The following is a 15,868-nucleotide window of genomic DNA, read 5'->3' as shown; positions in this document are numbered from 1 at the left end:
ACCAAAACACAGATCTCCACTGAGCTAATGTCCATTTCTTGTGTTCTTTAGCCCAAACAAGTCTCTTATGTTTGTTGCTTGTCCTTAGCAGTGGTTTCCTAGTAGCTATTTTACCATGAAGGCCTGCTGCACAAAGTCACCTTTTAACAGTTGATCTAGAGATGTGTCTGCTGCTAGAACTCTGTGTGGCATTGACCTGGTCTCTAATCTGAGCTGCTGTTAACCTGCAATTTCTGAGGCTGGTGACTCGGATGAACTTATCCTCCGCAGCAGAGGTGATTCTTGGTCTTCCTTTTCTGGGGCGGTCCTCATGTGAGCCAATTTCTTTGTAGCATTTGATGGTTTTTGCCACTGCACTTGGTGACACTTAAAAATTTATCCCAATTTTTCGAACTGACTGACCTTCTTTTCTTAAAGTAATGATGGCCACTCGTTTTTCTTTACTTAGCTGCTTTTTTCTTGCCATAATACAAATTCTAACAGTCTATTCAGTAGGACTATCAGCTGTGTATCCACTAGACTTCTGCACAACACAACTGATGGTGCCAACCCCATTTATAAGGCAAGAAATCCCACTTATTAAACCTGACAGGGCACACCTGTGAAGTGAAAACCATTTCCAGTGACTACCTCTTGAAGCTCATCAAGAGAATGCCAAGAGTGTGCAAAGCAGTAATCAAAGCAAAAGGTGGCTACTTTGAAGAACCTAGAATATAAGACATATTTTCAGTTGTTTCACACTTTTTTTGTTAAGTATTTCATTCCACATGTGTTAATTCATAGTTTTGATGCCTTCAATGTGAATCTACAATTTTCAGAGTCAAGAAAATAAAGAAAACAATTTGAATGAGAAGGTGTGTCCAAACTTTTGGCCTGTGCTGTATATATATATATATATATATATATATATCAGTGTTTTAGAGCACATATTTCTGATAAACATGCATATTGTAGCGGTGGTATTCTTCATGAGTAGTGCATGTGCAACAGATGGTGTACTGTGCTCCACTATATCACTAAACACAAATCCCTAATTAAGGCGGCATTTTACAATATAACCAGCAGCGAAGAGCGTAGAATGGTAATGACAATTACTGCCGTGTGTAATTAGCACATCAGTGTCTTTCATGAAGATTTCTGTTGACACCTATTAGTCTTTTGCATATATTACAATCTCATAATGTAAAAAAATATAAATATATAAAAAAGGCAACAAGTATATACAGTTAGGCAAGTCTCATACATTTTTATAACGTTATACATCAGAAAGTACAGAAACATACTGCAAATACTTAATGTGTGCACATATTCTTAAATAGGGTTTATACAAATTCAACTGTGAAACAAAAACTTCTTCAGGTGTATCCAGTCTAGACAATCCTCTGTCAGCTAGATAGTCTACACTTACCCATTTTACCTATACACAGCGTCGGACTGGCTACCGGAGGAATCTCCAGTAATGCCAGGCCTGGATTTTGGTACCTGCACTGCACTCCGGAGCGCTCACCTGAGCTCCGGCGTGCAGCCTAGACTGTACCGCGAGTGCCAAGTGATTGATTACCCGGCGCTTGTGGTCCAGTTCATGTCAGCTGCAGACAGGTCGGGCTGATCTCCGGAATTCAGGTGAGAGCACCGGAGATCACCCTGGCTGTCTGCAGCTGACATGAACTGGACCACAAGCGCCGGGAAATCAATCACTCGGCGCTCGCAGTACAGTCTAGGCTGCACGCCGGAGCTCAGGTGACAGCTCCGGAGTGCAGTGCAGGTACAAAAATCCAGGCCTGGCATTACTGGAGATTCCTCCGGTAGCCAGTCCGACGCTGCCTATACATATGTATTGTACCAAATTATTAGGACAGAAAAAGAAATAATTGGGTCTCCGATGTACCCTGTTTTCCCCGAAAATAACACCTACCCAGAAAATAAGCCCTAGTAGGATTTTGAGAGCTTTTTTGATTATTCTTAAAATATAAGCCCTACTCCAGAAAGATGTCCTAGTTTTGTGATTCCATAAGGAAGTGTCCAAGCAGCTAAAAAAGCTAAAATATATAGCAGGGCTCTTCATCAAAGAATGCAGAAATCCCTAAAAGAAAGCATACCCCCAAAAGAAAGCAGACACCTCCAAATGAAAGCAGACACCCCCAAAAGAAAGCATACCCCCAAAAGAAAGCAAACACCTCCAAATGAAAGCAGACACCCCCAAAAGAAAGCAGACCCCCAAAAGAAAGCAGACCCCTCCAAATGAAAGCAGACAACTCCAAATGAAAGCAGACACCCCCAAAAGAAAGCAGACCCCCAAAAGAAAGCACACCCCCAAAAGAAAGCAGACACCTCCAAATGACAGCAGACACCCCCAGAAGAAAGCAGGCCCCCAAAAGAAAGCACCCCCCCAAAATAAAGCAGACACCTCCAAATGAAAGCAGACACCCCCAAAAGAAAGCAGACCCCCAAAAGAAAGCAGACCCCTCCAAATGAAAGCAGACACCTCCAAATGAAAGCAGACATCTCCAAAAGAAAGCAGACACTCCCAAAAGAAAGCAGACACCTCCAAATGAAAGCAGACACCTCCAAAAGAAAGCAGACCCCCAAAAGAAAGCAGACACCTCCAAATGAAAGCAGACACTCCCAAAAGAAAGCAGACACTCCCAAAAGAAAGCAGACACTCCCAAAAGAAAGCAGACAACCCCAAAAGAAAGCAGACACTCCCAAAAGAAAGCAGACAACCCCAAAAGAAAGCAGACACCTCTAAAAGAAAGCAGATAACCCCAAAAGAAAGCAGATAACCCCAAAAGAAAGCAAACAAGCCGAAAAGAAAACAGATACCTCCAAATGAATGCAGACCCCCCCAAAAGAAAACAGACACCCTTGCAGAAAAAAAAAAACCTCACACTCACCAGACCCCAAACAATTACAGTTGGCAGGGGTCGATGGTGGATGGGCTCTCACACAGAGATCTGTGTTGCTGTCAGATTCCTCGCCATTCCAGCTCTCACAAAGTTTGGGTACCAGTATTACTCCATATGAGTGATACCGCGTCAAGTCACCAGGGGAGCCAACTGCTGTAAAATGCAGGGGAACCTGACAGTGACATAGATTTGCATGTGAGAGCCCATTCACTTGCCAACTCTAATGCGGCCGTCACACGGTACGATCTATCGTGTAATCGCACGAGCGATCGTACCCGCCCCCGTCGTTTGTGCGTCACGGGTGAATCACTGCCCGTGTCGCACAAAGTCGTTAAACCGCCATCACACGTACTTACCTGCTGAGCGACCTCGCTGTGGGCGGCGAACATCCTCTTCCTGAAGGGGGAGGGACGTTCGGCATCACCGCGATGTCACACAGCCGCCGGCCAATAGAAGCGAAGGGGTGGAGATGAGCGGGACGTAAACATCCCGCCCACCTCCTTCCTTCTGCATAGCTGCAGGTAAACTGTGTTCATCGATCCCGGGGTGTCACACGGAGCGATGTGTGCTGCTCCGGGTACGATGAACAACCGGCGCCATGAAAAATAAACGATTTTTTAAAAATAAGCGACGTGTACACGACTCACGATTTGTGACCGATTCAGCGTCGTTCGTAGGTGTCACACGAAATGACGTCGCAAACGATGCCGGATGTGCGTCACGAAAACCGTGACCCCGACGATGCATCGCACGATAGCTCGTCTCGTGTGACGTCCGCATAATTGTTTGGGGTCTGGTAAGTTCAATTCTTTTAGGAGGTGTCTGCTTTCTTTTGGGGGTAAACTTATCAGTAAATAGAGAATAATACATTTAAGCAGATAATTTAAACCTATGTAAATATGGTATGTACCCACCACTATAGAACTTGTTCTGCACCATGAGACTAGCAGATCAGATAAGAAAATGTGCATCTGAGCCAGTAACAGGCTGAACACAAAATGTTGATGTTCCAGAATGTGATGACAGGATTAGATTTGAATAAATGTTGATTTTTTTTTGTCCAAGAATAAATATGGATCGTTGTTCATATGAAAATATAAGACACCCCCTGAAAATAAGCCCTAGAGCATCTTTCGGAACAAAAAATATTATAAGACCCTGTCTTATTTTGGGGGAAACAAGGTATTTAGCTCAAAGATTATTTCCTAGACTGGATACATTTCTATTGACCACTCCACTGGCAAGTGTATTTGGCTGGTTCCATATCTCCATAGAGGGGAACCTTGGTTGTTGCTGAGAACTGCACCTCAGCAAATTAAAGATGACCTGTCAATTGTTAAAAAATTATTAAGTAAAATCTTTTTTTAGTTAAAAATCCCTATGCTCCCCTGATTCTGTTGCTTTTTTCCATTTTGCGCTGTGTCGCTCCATTGCAGAGATATTAACATTTGTTGCTTTTGGAGCGCAGTATGTGAAATCTCTGCTTATAGTTCAATTAGGGAAATAAAAAATAGGAAATATGGAGTATAATGACCCCAGGGTAAGTATACAATATTAGTGAAACCTAGTGTAATAAAAGTTGAATTTTATTGGGAAAAAAGTCTTAAAAAATAAGAGACAGTACATTGAATATTAAGACAAAAAGTAGTAGGTCAATGATGGGGATGCAAAAAAATGTGACAACAGAGGATACATGAATGGCATAAGTGATAGGATAGCAACCTACATTATATGTAATCACAAGTACAGAAACAGATGGCTGACAGTATAGTCCACAGATCAGAAATCTCCCACTAATAATGTGGTATCACCACTAGATGGTGCCCAGGTACAGTTATAAAGCAATTCCACATTTGTGAGTGGAGACCAATAATAAAATAGGGAAGATCACAGAAGTGGACATAAGTAAATTATAAATGGTATAGGATCTGTGGATAACAATAGTATAAGCAGCAACATCATATAGAGAGTGTGAAATGCTTATCCATAAAAGTGCTCAGTGCCTGAGTGTGTCAGGGGCCCCTACGCACGTTTCACATGGGCTTCCTCTGGGGCTGCATACTTTGGACCAATGTTAGTAAATATGTTTAAGCATGTGAATATACCCCTCACATTTTTGTAACTATAGGACAACACTAAAGATATGACACTTTGATACAATGTACAGTTGTCAGTGTACAGCTTGTATAACAGTGTAAATATAGTGCCCTCTAAATAACAGAACACACAGACATTAATGTTTAAACTGCTGGCAATAAAAGTGAGTACACCCCTAAGTGAAAATGGCCAAATTGTGCTCAATTAGGTATTTTCCCTCCCCGGAGTCATGTACCTCATTAGTGTTACAAGGTCTCAGGTGTGAATGGGGAGCAAGTGTGGTAAATTTGGTGTTACCACTCACACACTCTCTCATACTGGTCACTGGAAGTTCAACATGGCTCCTCATGGCAAAGAATTCTCTGAGGATCTGAAAAAAGAATTGTTGCTCTACATAAAGAAGGCCAAGGCTTTACCAAGATTGCCAACACCCATAAACTGAGATGCAGCACGTTGGCCAAGACCATACAGCAGTTTAACAAGACAGGTTCTATTCACCACGGTCGACCAAAATAGCTGAGTACACAAGCTCAGCGTCAAATCCAAAAGTTGTCTTTTCAAAATAGATGTGAGTGCTGCCAGTACTGCTGCAGAGGTTACAGGGGTGGGGGATTGCCTGTCAGTGCTCAGGCCATATTCTGTACACTGCATCAAACTGGTCTGCATGGTTGTTGTCCCAGAAGGAAGACTCTTCTAAAAGATGATGCACAAGAAAGCCCACAAAGATTCTGCTGAAAACAAGCAGATTAAGGACATGGATTTCTGAAACCAGGTCCTGTGGTCTGATCAGACCACGATAAACTTATCTGGTTCAGATTGAGTTAAGCATGTGTGGCAGGAACCTGGTGAGGAGAACAAAGACAAGTGTGTCCTGCCTACAGTCAAGAATAGTGGTGACAGTGTCATGGTTTGGGGCTGCTGGCTGTGGGGAGAAAAATGAGAGAAACATGGATGACAACATGTACTGTGACACACTGAACCACCGCATGATCCGCTCCCTTCAGAAACTGGGTCGCAGGGCAGTATGCCAAAATAACGACCCCCAAACACACCTCCAAGATGACCACTGCCTTGCTAAAGAAACTGAGGGTAAAGGTGCTGGACTGGAAAAGCATCTCCAGACCTAAACCCTATTGAGCATCTTTGGGGCCTCCTCAAACAGAAGGTGGAGGAGTGTAAGGTCTCTAACAGCCACCAGCTCTGTGATGTTGTCATGAAGGATGAAAGAGGATCCAGTGGCTCCTGTGAAGCTCTAATGACCTCCATGTCCAAAAGAGATAAGGCAGTGATGGAAATTAATGGTGGCCACACAATATTGACACTTTGGGTACAATTTAACCAATTAGGGGTGTACTAACTTTTGTTGCCAGTGGTTTAGACATTAATAGCTGTGTGTTGAGTAACTTAGAGGGCACAAAATTTACACTGGTATACAAGCTGTACACTGACTACTGTACATTGTATCACAGGGTCAGATCTTCAGTGTTGTCCCCTGAAAAGATATAATAAAATCATTAGAAAAATGTAAGGGGTGTATTAACTTTTGTGATATACTGTATATACAGTATATGTGTTACAGTGTATTCATGTGTGTAAATATATTTATACATTTGTATTATAATGTGTAATTGTGTATGAGTCATTTTGTGTATATATATATATATATATATATATATATATATGTTGTGTCGGACTGGAATGTCAAGGGCTCACCGGAACATTGACTCTGGAGGCCACTGTTCAGCTACTTGCAAGTATTACATTACCCCAATCGCAAGTTACCTCTGTTTCTATATAGTAATAAACTGGGAAGTTTGTTAAAGTAATTATTAGATATCGCCTTTGTCTGTACACAGGCTCGGACTGGCCCACAGGGGAACAGGAGAATCCCCCGGTGGGCCCTTGTGCTGGAGTGAGCCACTTACCCCCCAATATGAGCAGTATTTGGCCCTATTACATTGTTCACTATGTACAGAAAAAAGCAGCAACTCATCATTCACTCACACTACCACGTGCATTATTATATAAAAATACAGATAAATGTGTGATTGAGGGTAGCTGAACAGTGCACCCGCAGAGTCGGTGTGTCACAGCACGGAACTGGGGAAGATTTGGCATGAGGTGAAACACACAACTGACAGTGGTTATTACAAGATAAATAAGGGGTACGCTAGGGACACTTTAACAATGGTGAGCCCTAGGGCTTGTGATAAGGAAGATGGACACCGTCTTCACTTACCCGCACTGTACCCTGCACTCCTAGCCAGTCGCTATACAGGTTCCTTACCTGTCACTGAGTAGGAACCTGAAACCCTGAGTGACCCTATAACAGTCCTAGCTAGGGAGTGGTTAGGTAAGGATCACTAGTCCTACCGCTGCACTGAAACAACACACCAGGGAAGGGAGACAAACAGGGGGAAAAAAACAACGAACGTCTGCAGTCAGACCCAAGACTGCAGCCACCAAAGCAACTTCAAGAGAGGGCTCAACTAGCTCCTTTCACCTCCAGGATAAACATGCAAATGATCGAGATAACCGGCACCCTCTGCTGGAAGCAGAGGGTATCTAAAGGGACTGGGAGTGGTACCAACTGAAAACACCTGACAAGGAGTCTGAAGCTGCTGGAAAGCAAACTGACATTAACCCTACGACTGCCAAAGGAAAGGGAACAATATTTAATATTGAGAGTCTAGTGAGGAAATGATTCAAGTCCTGCATCTGTCACTAGTCTCATAAAGCAGAGAGACAAGCGTGACACAGAGTTACTGGTGGGCCCTTGGCAGCTTAGTCCGACACTGTCTGTACATAGAGAATAAAGTGTATTGTGCCAACTATTGCTCCTATTGTGGGGCGTCGGGGCCCACTCATGCACAGAGGCACACTGGGGGGTGATCCTGTTCCCCTGTAGACCGGCCAGAGCCTGTTTGTGTGCATCAATGTGATGTGTATGTGTGCCACATTGTGTATAGCAGAGCGTGTGTTTTCTCTAGGTTTGTGTGCGCTGTTCTTGTGTGTCCATTTTCATGACCCTGAACCCCCTTAAAAAAAAATCTGTGCACTTCCCTGGCTGAATATGCAGTTTTATCACGCAACATAGACAGTTTGGCTATATACTCCTTAGTCAATAATTATTTTATGAGTGTGACACTAGCTAAGATTATTTCAAGGGGTTGTGCACTCCTTGGACACCCTCTTCTCATTCCCCTTGTTCAACCCAGTAAAAATAAAAAAGCCTATACTTACCTCCGGTATGTGGCCACAATTACAGCAATGTCTAAATTACATTAGCAGACGGTGGTCTGGGACCGGAGGAGTCGGAGACCCCGTCGCAGGGTATTGGAGAAGGGTGCCCAGACAAGTTTTGGAGAACAGTCGACACTGGAAAATCTAGTAACCGGACCGGTACCGAGCACGGCGGGGTACTGGACCCTAGATCAGGGATTAGCTTCACGCAACCTGATAATTAACCTGTGGAGGATAGTCTAAAGCCACATTACCGGGGGCCCATGTGACATTGTTATGACACGCGACCAATCAGCGCCCGGCGTCTGTCTCCCCACCTTCAGACATTTGAGTAGGATGTGAGTGCAGCGCTGACTTTCTACTTACACTTCCGAAGGCAGGAAGAAGAAATCTGATGCTGATTGGTTGCGAGGCTTGCATGTCATATCAATGTCACGTAGGCTCTGGGAAAACGGCTTCAGATATCACTGGAACCGGAGGGGAGTATATAGTATTATTTTTACGGGGGCGAAAAAGGGGAATGAGAAAAGCTTGGCCAAGTAGTGGACAACCCTTTTAAATAACAGGGAGTAATAAAAGACTTTAAGAAAACAACTTTAATACATTTAAGAGTTTAGGGAGTATCCTGGGTTTGCATAAAATTATATATATATATATATATATATATATATATATATATATATATATATATATATATATATATATATATGTATAGATAGATATTTATATAGCTATAGATATATATTTATATATATATATATAGATATATATTTATATATATATATATATATATGTATATTTTCACACACACACATATATATATATATATATATAGATATATAATTATAATTATTTAAGGTGCTCACAGTGTCATTTATTGTACATAGTAAAATTATCAGGAACCAGAAAGAAGCCTGCAGGATAGTATTGAAACTGGTTTTATGGCTGGATAGGTCCTAAAAGTAAAATGATACCTGTTCTATCATAATCTGAGAAATCAAGCTTTCTCATGAAAATTATCTTTGAAGTGCACTGGGGCGTGGCTACGTACTCCAAGTGCACTAACACGCCCCCAATGCACTTCCAGGCCATTACCGTATACTTGTGAATTCAAAGCTTGATTTATCACCATTGGTATAACCGATTCCCAAAAAATACATATCATTTTTATTCTTGGGCTCAGATCTTTACAGTCATACCACTAATTTTAGTATTAAGATTTTCTAGCATATAGTCTTTAAATATTTTTATTCTCTTTTTATCTAAAGAACATAACTGTGTATAGATCTAAAAAAACAACAGAAGCAATAACAAATTATTAATAAAAAAAACCCCACATAAGCCAAAAATAAACCAGACGTCTTGTTAATTTGTCACACTCGTGAGATCATTGCTTTTAATATAGGGATAATAATTACCTATTAGCTCATTGAAATTTACAGCAGCAATGTAAAAATAACGAATCTGCACAGCGCCGTAAGCCCCAGATCTACTCCAGAATGTAATATCCTTTTATCTCACCTACTAATGGGACAATTTGATATTTAATATTTTAATCTGGAATATTTTCCACCAGCTAAAAACAATATTTAATAGGTTCCGTTAGCTTAAGAAAACAGAAGATAAGATGTTAATGACATTTCAGGAGTTACGTATCCGAGTTGCCCTCGTTTCGAGAAAGCTTCATACATATATTGTATTAACAGCTTCTTTGAAATGTGGCCAACATATACAGTAGTTATAGCAGGTGGCGTTTTTAGATAGAAAACTTCCTGTTATTTACAAAACAATCAAGGTAATAAGCAAGTGACATTATTTTTACTTGCTTATTACCTGCTAGGTTCACCTACAGCGTTCATCTCTGTGTTCAGATATTGGCAGTTGCGAGTAGAATAAAATACAGTAGGTAAAATGTTTTTAAAGTACATTTCTATGATTGGTGAAGCTTTCATTACCTTGGGTTATTGATGCGAGAGAATACAATACATTATGTTCTTGTAAAAACCATCTTGTCTTATAACTGAATGATATCATAGGGCTCGGCTAACACTGATGGGTGGGGAAGTTTCACATTTCTACACACATCCCTGCGCCTCTTATTGGTGCATAGTTATTTCTTTGTTTGGGATACTATATAAACTGGTCACATGATGTAATAAAGACAAAACTTTCAGTACACCACAGATGGTGTGTGCTGTATTGATTTCTCCAAGCGCTTATAAAACAGATCTTATTAATTTGAAGTTCCAATGCCATAGAAGCTCTATAGCTTTCTAGCAGGAAAACCTTTACTTATAGGTTAACAATACCACAAGTCTTAGGTTGGAAAAAAGAACATTTATACAGCAGTAGGTTCCAAACCTGGCTATACACTAATTATTAAGAATGGCTGAATAGCCACCTGTAGACCATATTCTGCAAAATTGTGACTCAAAAAGTGTAACAGGCGGTAATTAAAGACAGATCTCTTTGGATAAAAAACATTTGCAATAGTTGAAAGTTGATCATGTCCCTTAATGACCTATCTGCATCCTATAAGGAAACTCAGAGTAGCCTACAGATCAGGGCAGAGATTGATCAGCAACTTGTCCTTTTTAGAACACCCTTTATAGACCAACTGTGAATGACACTAATGTAAGCCCGGCTTTAAGCTTTGTCTAGAAAAATAAAGAACATTATTAGGCATCCTTTTTTCTGCTTGACTTCTAAAACTTAACATGGACAAAACAGAATTCCTCATATTTCCCCTATCTCACTCAATCCTCCCAACAGATAAATCCACCAAAGTCAATGGCTGCTCACTCTCTCCAGTCCCACAAGCTCGCTGTATCCCTCGACTCTGCTCTCTCCTTTAAGTCACATATACAGTTAGGTCCAGAAATATTTGGACAGTGACACAATTTTGGCGAGTTGGGCTCTGCATGCCACCACATTGGATTTGAAATGAAATCTCTACAACAGAATTCAAGTGCAGATTGTAACGTTTAATTTGAAGGTTTGAACAAAAATATCTGATAGAAATTGTAGGAATTGTACACATTTCTTTACAAACACTCCACATTTTAGGAGGTCAAAAGTAATTGGACAAATAAACCAAACCCAAACAAAATATTTTTATTTTCAATATTTTGTTGCGAATCCTTTAGAGGCAATCACTGCCTTAAGTCTGGAACCCATGGACATCACCAAACGCTGGGTTTCCTCCTTCTTAATGCTTTGCCAGGCCTTTACAGCCGCAGCCTTCAGGTCTTGCTTGTTTGTGGGTCTTTCCGTCTTAAGTCTGGATTTGAGCAAGTGAAATGCATGCTCAATTGGGTTAAGATCTGCTGATTGACTTGGCCATTGCAGAATGTTCCACTTTTTTGCACTCATAAACTCCTGGGTAGCTTTGGCTGTATGCTTTGGGTCATTGTCCATCTGTACTATGAAGCGCCGTCCGATCAACTTTGCAGCATTTGGCTGAATCTGGGCTGAAAGTATATCCCGGTACACTTCAGAATTCATCCGGCTACTCTTGTCTGCTGTTATGTCATCAATAAACACAAGTGACCCAGTGCCGTTGAAAGCCATGCATGCCCATGCCATCACGTTGCCTCCACCATGTTTTACAGAGGATGTGGTGTGCCTTGGATCATGTGCCGTTCCCTTTCTTCTCCAAACTTTTTTCTTCCCATCATTCTGGTACAGGTTGATCTTTGTCTCATCTGTCCATAGAATACTTTTCCAGAACTGAGCTGGCTTCATGAGGTGTTTTTCAGCAAATTTAACTCTGGCCTGTCTATTTTTGGAATTGATGAATGGTTTGCATCTAGATGTGAACCCTTTGTATTTACTTTCATGGAGTCTTCTCTTTACTGTTGACTTAGAGACAGATACACCTACTTTACTGAGAGTGTTCTGGACTTCAGTTGATGTTGTGAACTGGTTCTTCTTCACCAAAGAAAGTATGCGGCGATCATCCACCACTGTTGTCATCCGTGGACGCCCAGGCTTTTTTGAGTTCCCAAGCTCACCAGTCAATTCCTTTTTTCTCAGAATGTACCCGACTGTTGATTTTGCTACTCCAAGCATGTCTGCTATCTCTCTGATGGATTTTTTCTTTTTTTCAGCCTCAGGATGTTCTGCTTCACCTCAATTGAGAGTTCCTTAGACCGCATGTTGTCTGGTCACAGCAACAGCTTCCAAATGCAAAACCACACACCTGTAATCAACCCCAGACCTTTTAACTACTTAATTGATTACAGGTTAACGAGGGAGACACCTTCAGAATTAATTGCAGCCCTTAGAGTCCCTTGTCCAATTACTTTTGGTCCCTTGAAAAAGAGGAGGCTATGCATTACAGAGCTATGATTCCTAAACCCTTTCTCCGATTTGGATGTGAAAACTCTCATATTGCAGCTGGGAGTGTGCACTTTCAGCCCATATTATATATATAATTGTATTTCTGAACATGTTTTTGTAAACAGCTAAAATAACAAAACTTGTGTCACTGTCCAAATATTTCTGGACCGAACTGTACAAGCTCTTTCCACCTCCTGCTGACTCCAATTGAAAAATATTTGCCGGATCCGTACATTCCTTAACTAAGAATCTGCAAAAACAATAATGCATACCCTCATCATCTCCAACCCCAACTACTGCAACTTCCTGCTCTGTGGCCTTCCTTCTAGCACTCTCAAACCCCAAAAATGTATTCTAAGCTCTGCTGCTCTACCAATCTAACTGTCCTCCAACTATTCCTGGTCTCTTCTCTCTGACAATCCCTTCATTGGCTTCCCATTGCCCAAAAACTCCAGTTCAAAACCCTAGCCATGACAGTCACAACCTGTCTCCTCCATACATCTGTGACCTAGTCTCCTGGTACTTGCACACAACCTCCGATCCTCACAAAATTTCCCTCACTACTCTCCTTTTATTTCCTATTCCCACAATCGCATACAAGATTTCTCCCGTGCCTCCCCCATAGTCTAGCACTCACTACCCCAACATATCAAACTCTCGCCTACTGTGGAAACCTTGAAAAGGAACCTGAAGACCCACCTCTTCCGACAAGCCTACAACCAGCAGTAACCCTCATTCCACTATACTGCTGCATGACCAGCTCTACCCTCACCTCCTGTATCCTCACCCATCCCTTGTAGACTGTGAGCCCTCGCGGGCAGGGTCATCTCCTCCTGTACCAGCCTGTGCCTTGTATTGTTCATGACTATTGTATCTGTTTTTATTATGTATACCCCTTTCACATGTCAAACACCATGGAATAAATGACGCTATAATAAGAAATGTGAAATAATAATAATGACAATATTGGCCAAGAACAAGAAACAACCAAGAAAAACTTTGACATTGTAACGGATGATACAGACATTCTGCTGTCATTCCCAGTATGATCCTAATATCCAAATATGTACTAACCAATTACCTGTACCTGGCTTTAAAACCAGCCTGATAGACTGTAGGCTAGTTATTACAGTATCTGTACTCTTTTAGATGTGGTCTATGAAGGAGACCTTCAAGGAGTTCCATTAGAGGACATTCAAGGAGTTTCATGTCATGTAAACACTTCCTCATGGATCAGCTTTTGCAAGACAAATGTAAGGTAAAAAACTCAACAACATCAATAATACACATTTTTTTATAAACAAAAAAAAAAATTATAATATTTACCTACAGTCTTTAACTCATATCACTTGATAAAAACCATTACATTTGTAAAAAAAAAGCTCAAAAAGAGAAATTTATTAAAAAAAATGTCAACACAGATATTAATCTCTTACCTTAACCCCATCGTTCTTTTTATTACTGCCACTCTTGCCTCCTAGGAAGAGAAAGTAGGCGGTAAGAAGGCCCAGGCCAGGTGCCACCAGGATACAGAAGATCAGAAGAAGCATAATGATCTGAGCTTTGTCTTCAGGGAGTCTGATATCTACTGACACATAGTAGAGGTGAAGTTCTGGACCACCTCTAACTAGACAACCTTAGGTTCCTCTACAACTATTACATTAATTTGCCATAAACTCTCCTTCCATCAGATTAATTTTATAGATCCAAATAGGTCCAGGTTCGTTGTAAATTTGGACACTTCCTCTGGAGATTTGTAAGAGACAGTTCTCTTCTTAGGGTGAAGCACATCTCTACTGGCAGATTTGTTTTGATATCTCCAGCCCGTGTCCCAGGATGCCCAGCCGTCCCTCTCCTCTAATAATAGCCCTATAATGCTGTGGTCAAGTATCCCATGAAGACAGCTGCACTAGTGCATGATAAGCAGTTGTCCTTCTATATCTTTCACTCAATCGTACACTCCCTAAGTATGTCCCAGCAAGTTTAATGGATCACTTCCAAAAGAAATTCCTCACAAGGCAGAGGACAGCCATCAGTAGAAGAATTTCGGAAGCAGGAAGCATTGTGTTAAGCTCTACCACCAACCTCTCCCTAACAAGTGGCTAGATTCACAATATAGTTTTACAAGGTTTTTATATTTCAATGTAAATATACATTTTAATATAGTTTATATATATATAAAATATACACCACATCTTCCGACAAGCCTACAACCTACAATAACTCTCAGTCCAGTACACCACTGCACAACTGGCCCTGTCCTCACCTATTGTACCATCACCCATCCCCTCTAGACTGTGAGCCCTCGCGGGCAGGGTCCTCTCTCCTCCTATACCAGTCTGTTTTGTGTTGTTAATGATTGTTTTACTAGTTTTTATGTATACCCTTTTTCACTTGTAAAGCGCCATGGAATTAATAGCGCTATAATAATAAATAATAATAATAATAATAATAATAATAATAATAAAAAAATATAAACACACTCCTCAACATTGAAATTGCACCACCAAGAAGGAAAAGCCATCGAATTTTGGAAATCAGAAGATCAGTATATATCTTACTGATATGCAAATGATCAAAGAATGGAAACAAACTTCAATACCAAGTATCAGCACAGCCATGTGCAGAAATCCCTGTACTCACACACAATAAAGTTGTTAATCGTTTGCCACGCTGAATGTACTTGAGCAAATCATCAAGATCCGCTGCTGGCAGCTTCCTTTGCAATCACTGAATTCTGACTAACCAGCACCCTCTGCTGGGAGCAGAGGTTATTTATCCAGGTTGGGAGTGGTTATCAGTGGAAACTCTGAGAGTAGGGGTATTGAGCTAGCTGCTAGTAAGAAAACTGCCATTAACCCCGTACATGCCAATAGGAAAAAACACATTTAATTTGTATAGTCTCAGATTAGATTAGAGAGTCAGACCCTGAGCCTGTCACAAATCTCAAAGGGAGACAACCGTGACATGAACGTTTTGTTGTAAGATCGAACTTATGGAAGCCTAGATAGGTCCACCAGGGTCTTCTCCGCTGTTATCTTGATGGTATCAATTCATCAGCTTGCTGGTCTTCCTCTTCGCCTTGTTCCTTCTATTTTTCCCATCATAATATCCTTTTCCAGTGATTGCTCTCTTTATATGATGCGTCCAAAGTTGACAAGTCGTAGCTTGGTGATCCTTACTTTGAGTGACATGTTTGGCTTGATTTGTTCCAAAATTGATTTGTGTGTACTTTTTGCCATTCCATTTGACTCATAATTATAATGCCCATGGTATTAGAT

General features: G+C 41.1%; 1 protein-coding gene across 3 annotated transcripts in view; it reads right to left on the bottom strand.

Moving 5' to 3' along the window:
* Window positions 1–15,868, bottom strand: part of CAMK2A (calcium/calmodulin dependent protein kinase II alpha) — a 342,928-nt gene that overhangs the window by 53,110 nt on the left and 273,950 nt on the right. For all 3 annotated transcript variants that reach the window (XM_075344361.1, XM_075344363.1, XM_075344362.1), the window contains exon 13: window positions 14,024–14,064. In XM_075344361.1, the coding sequence (XP_075200476.1) occupies window positions 14,024–14,064 (41 nt within the window). The remainder of the gene's footprint in view (window positions 1–14,023; window positions 14,065–15,868) is intronic.

This window comes from Anomaloglossus baeobatrachus, chromosome 4, assembly GCF_048569485.1.
Source record: "Anomaloglossus baeobatrachus isolate aAnoBae1 chromosome 4, aAnoBae1.hap1, whole genome shotgun sequence".
In the NCBI taxonomy this organism is placed as follows: Eukaryota; Metazoa; Chordata; class Amphibia; order Anura; family Aromobatidae; genus Anomaloglossus; species Anomaloglossus baeobatrachus.
The sequence above is the reverse complement of the archived record's forward strand: the minus strand, read 5'-3'. Positions and strand labels throughout refer to the sequence as shown.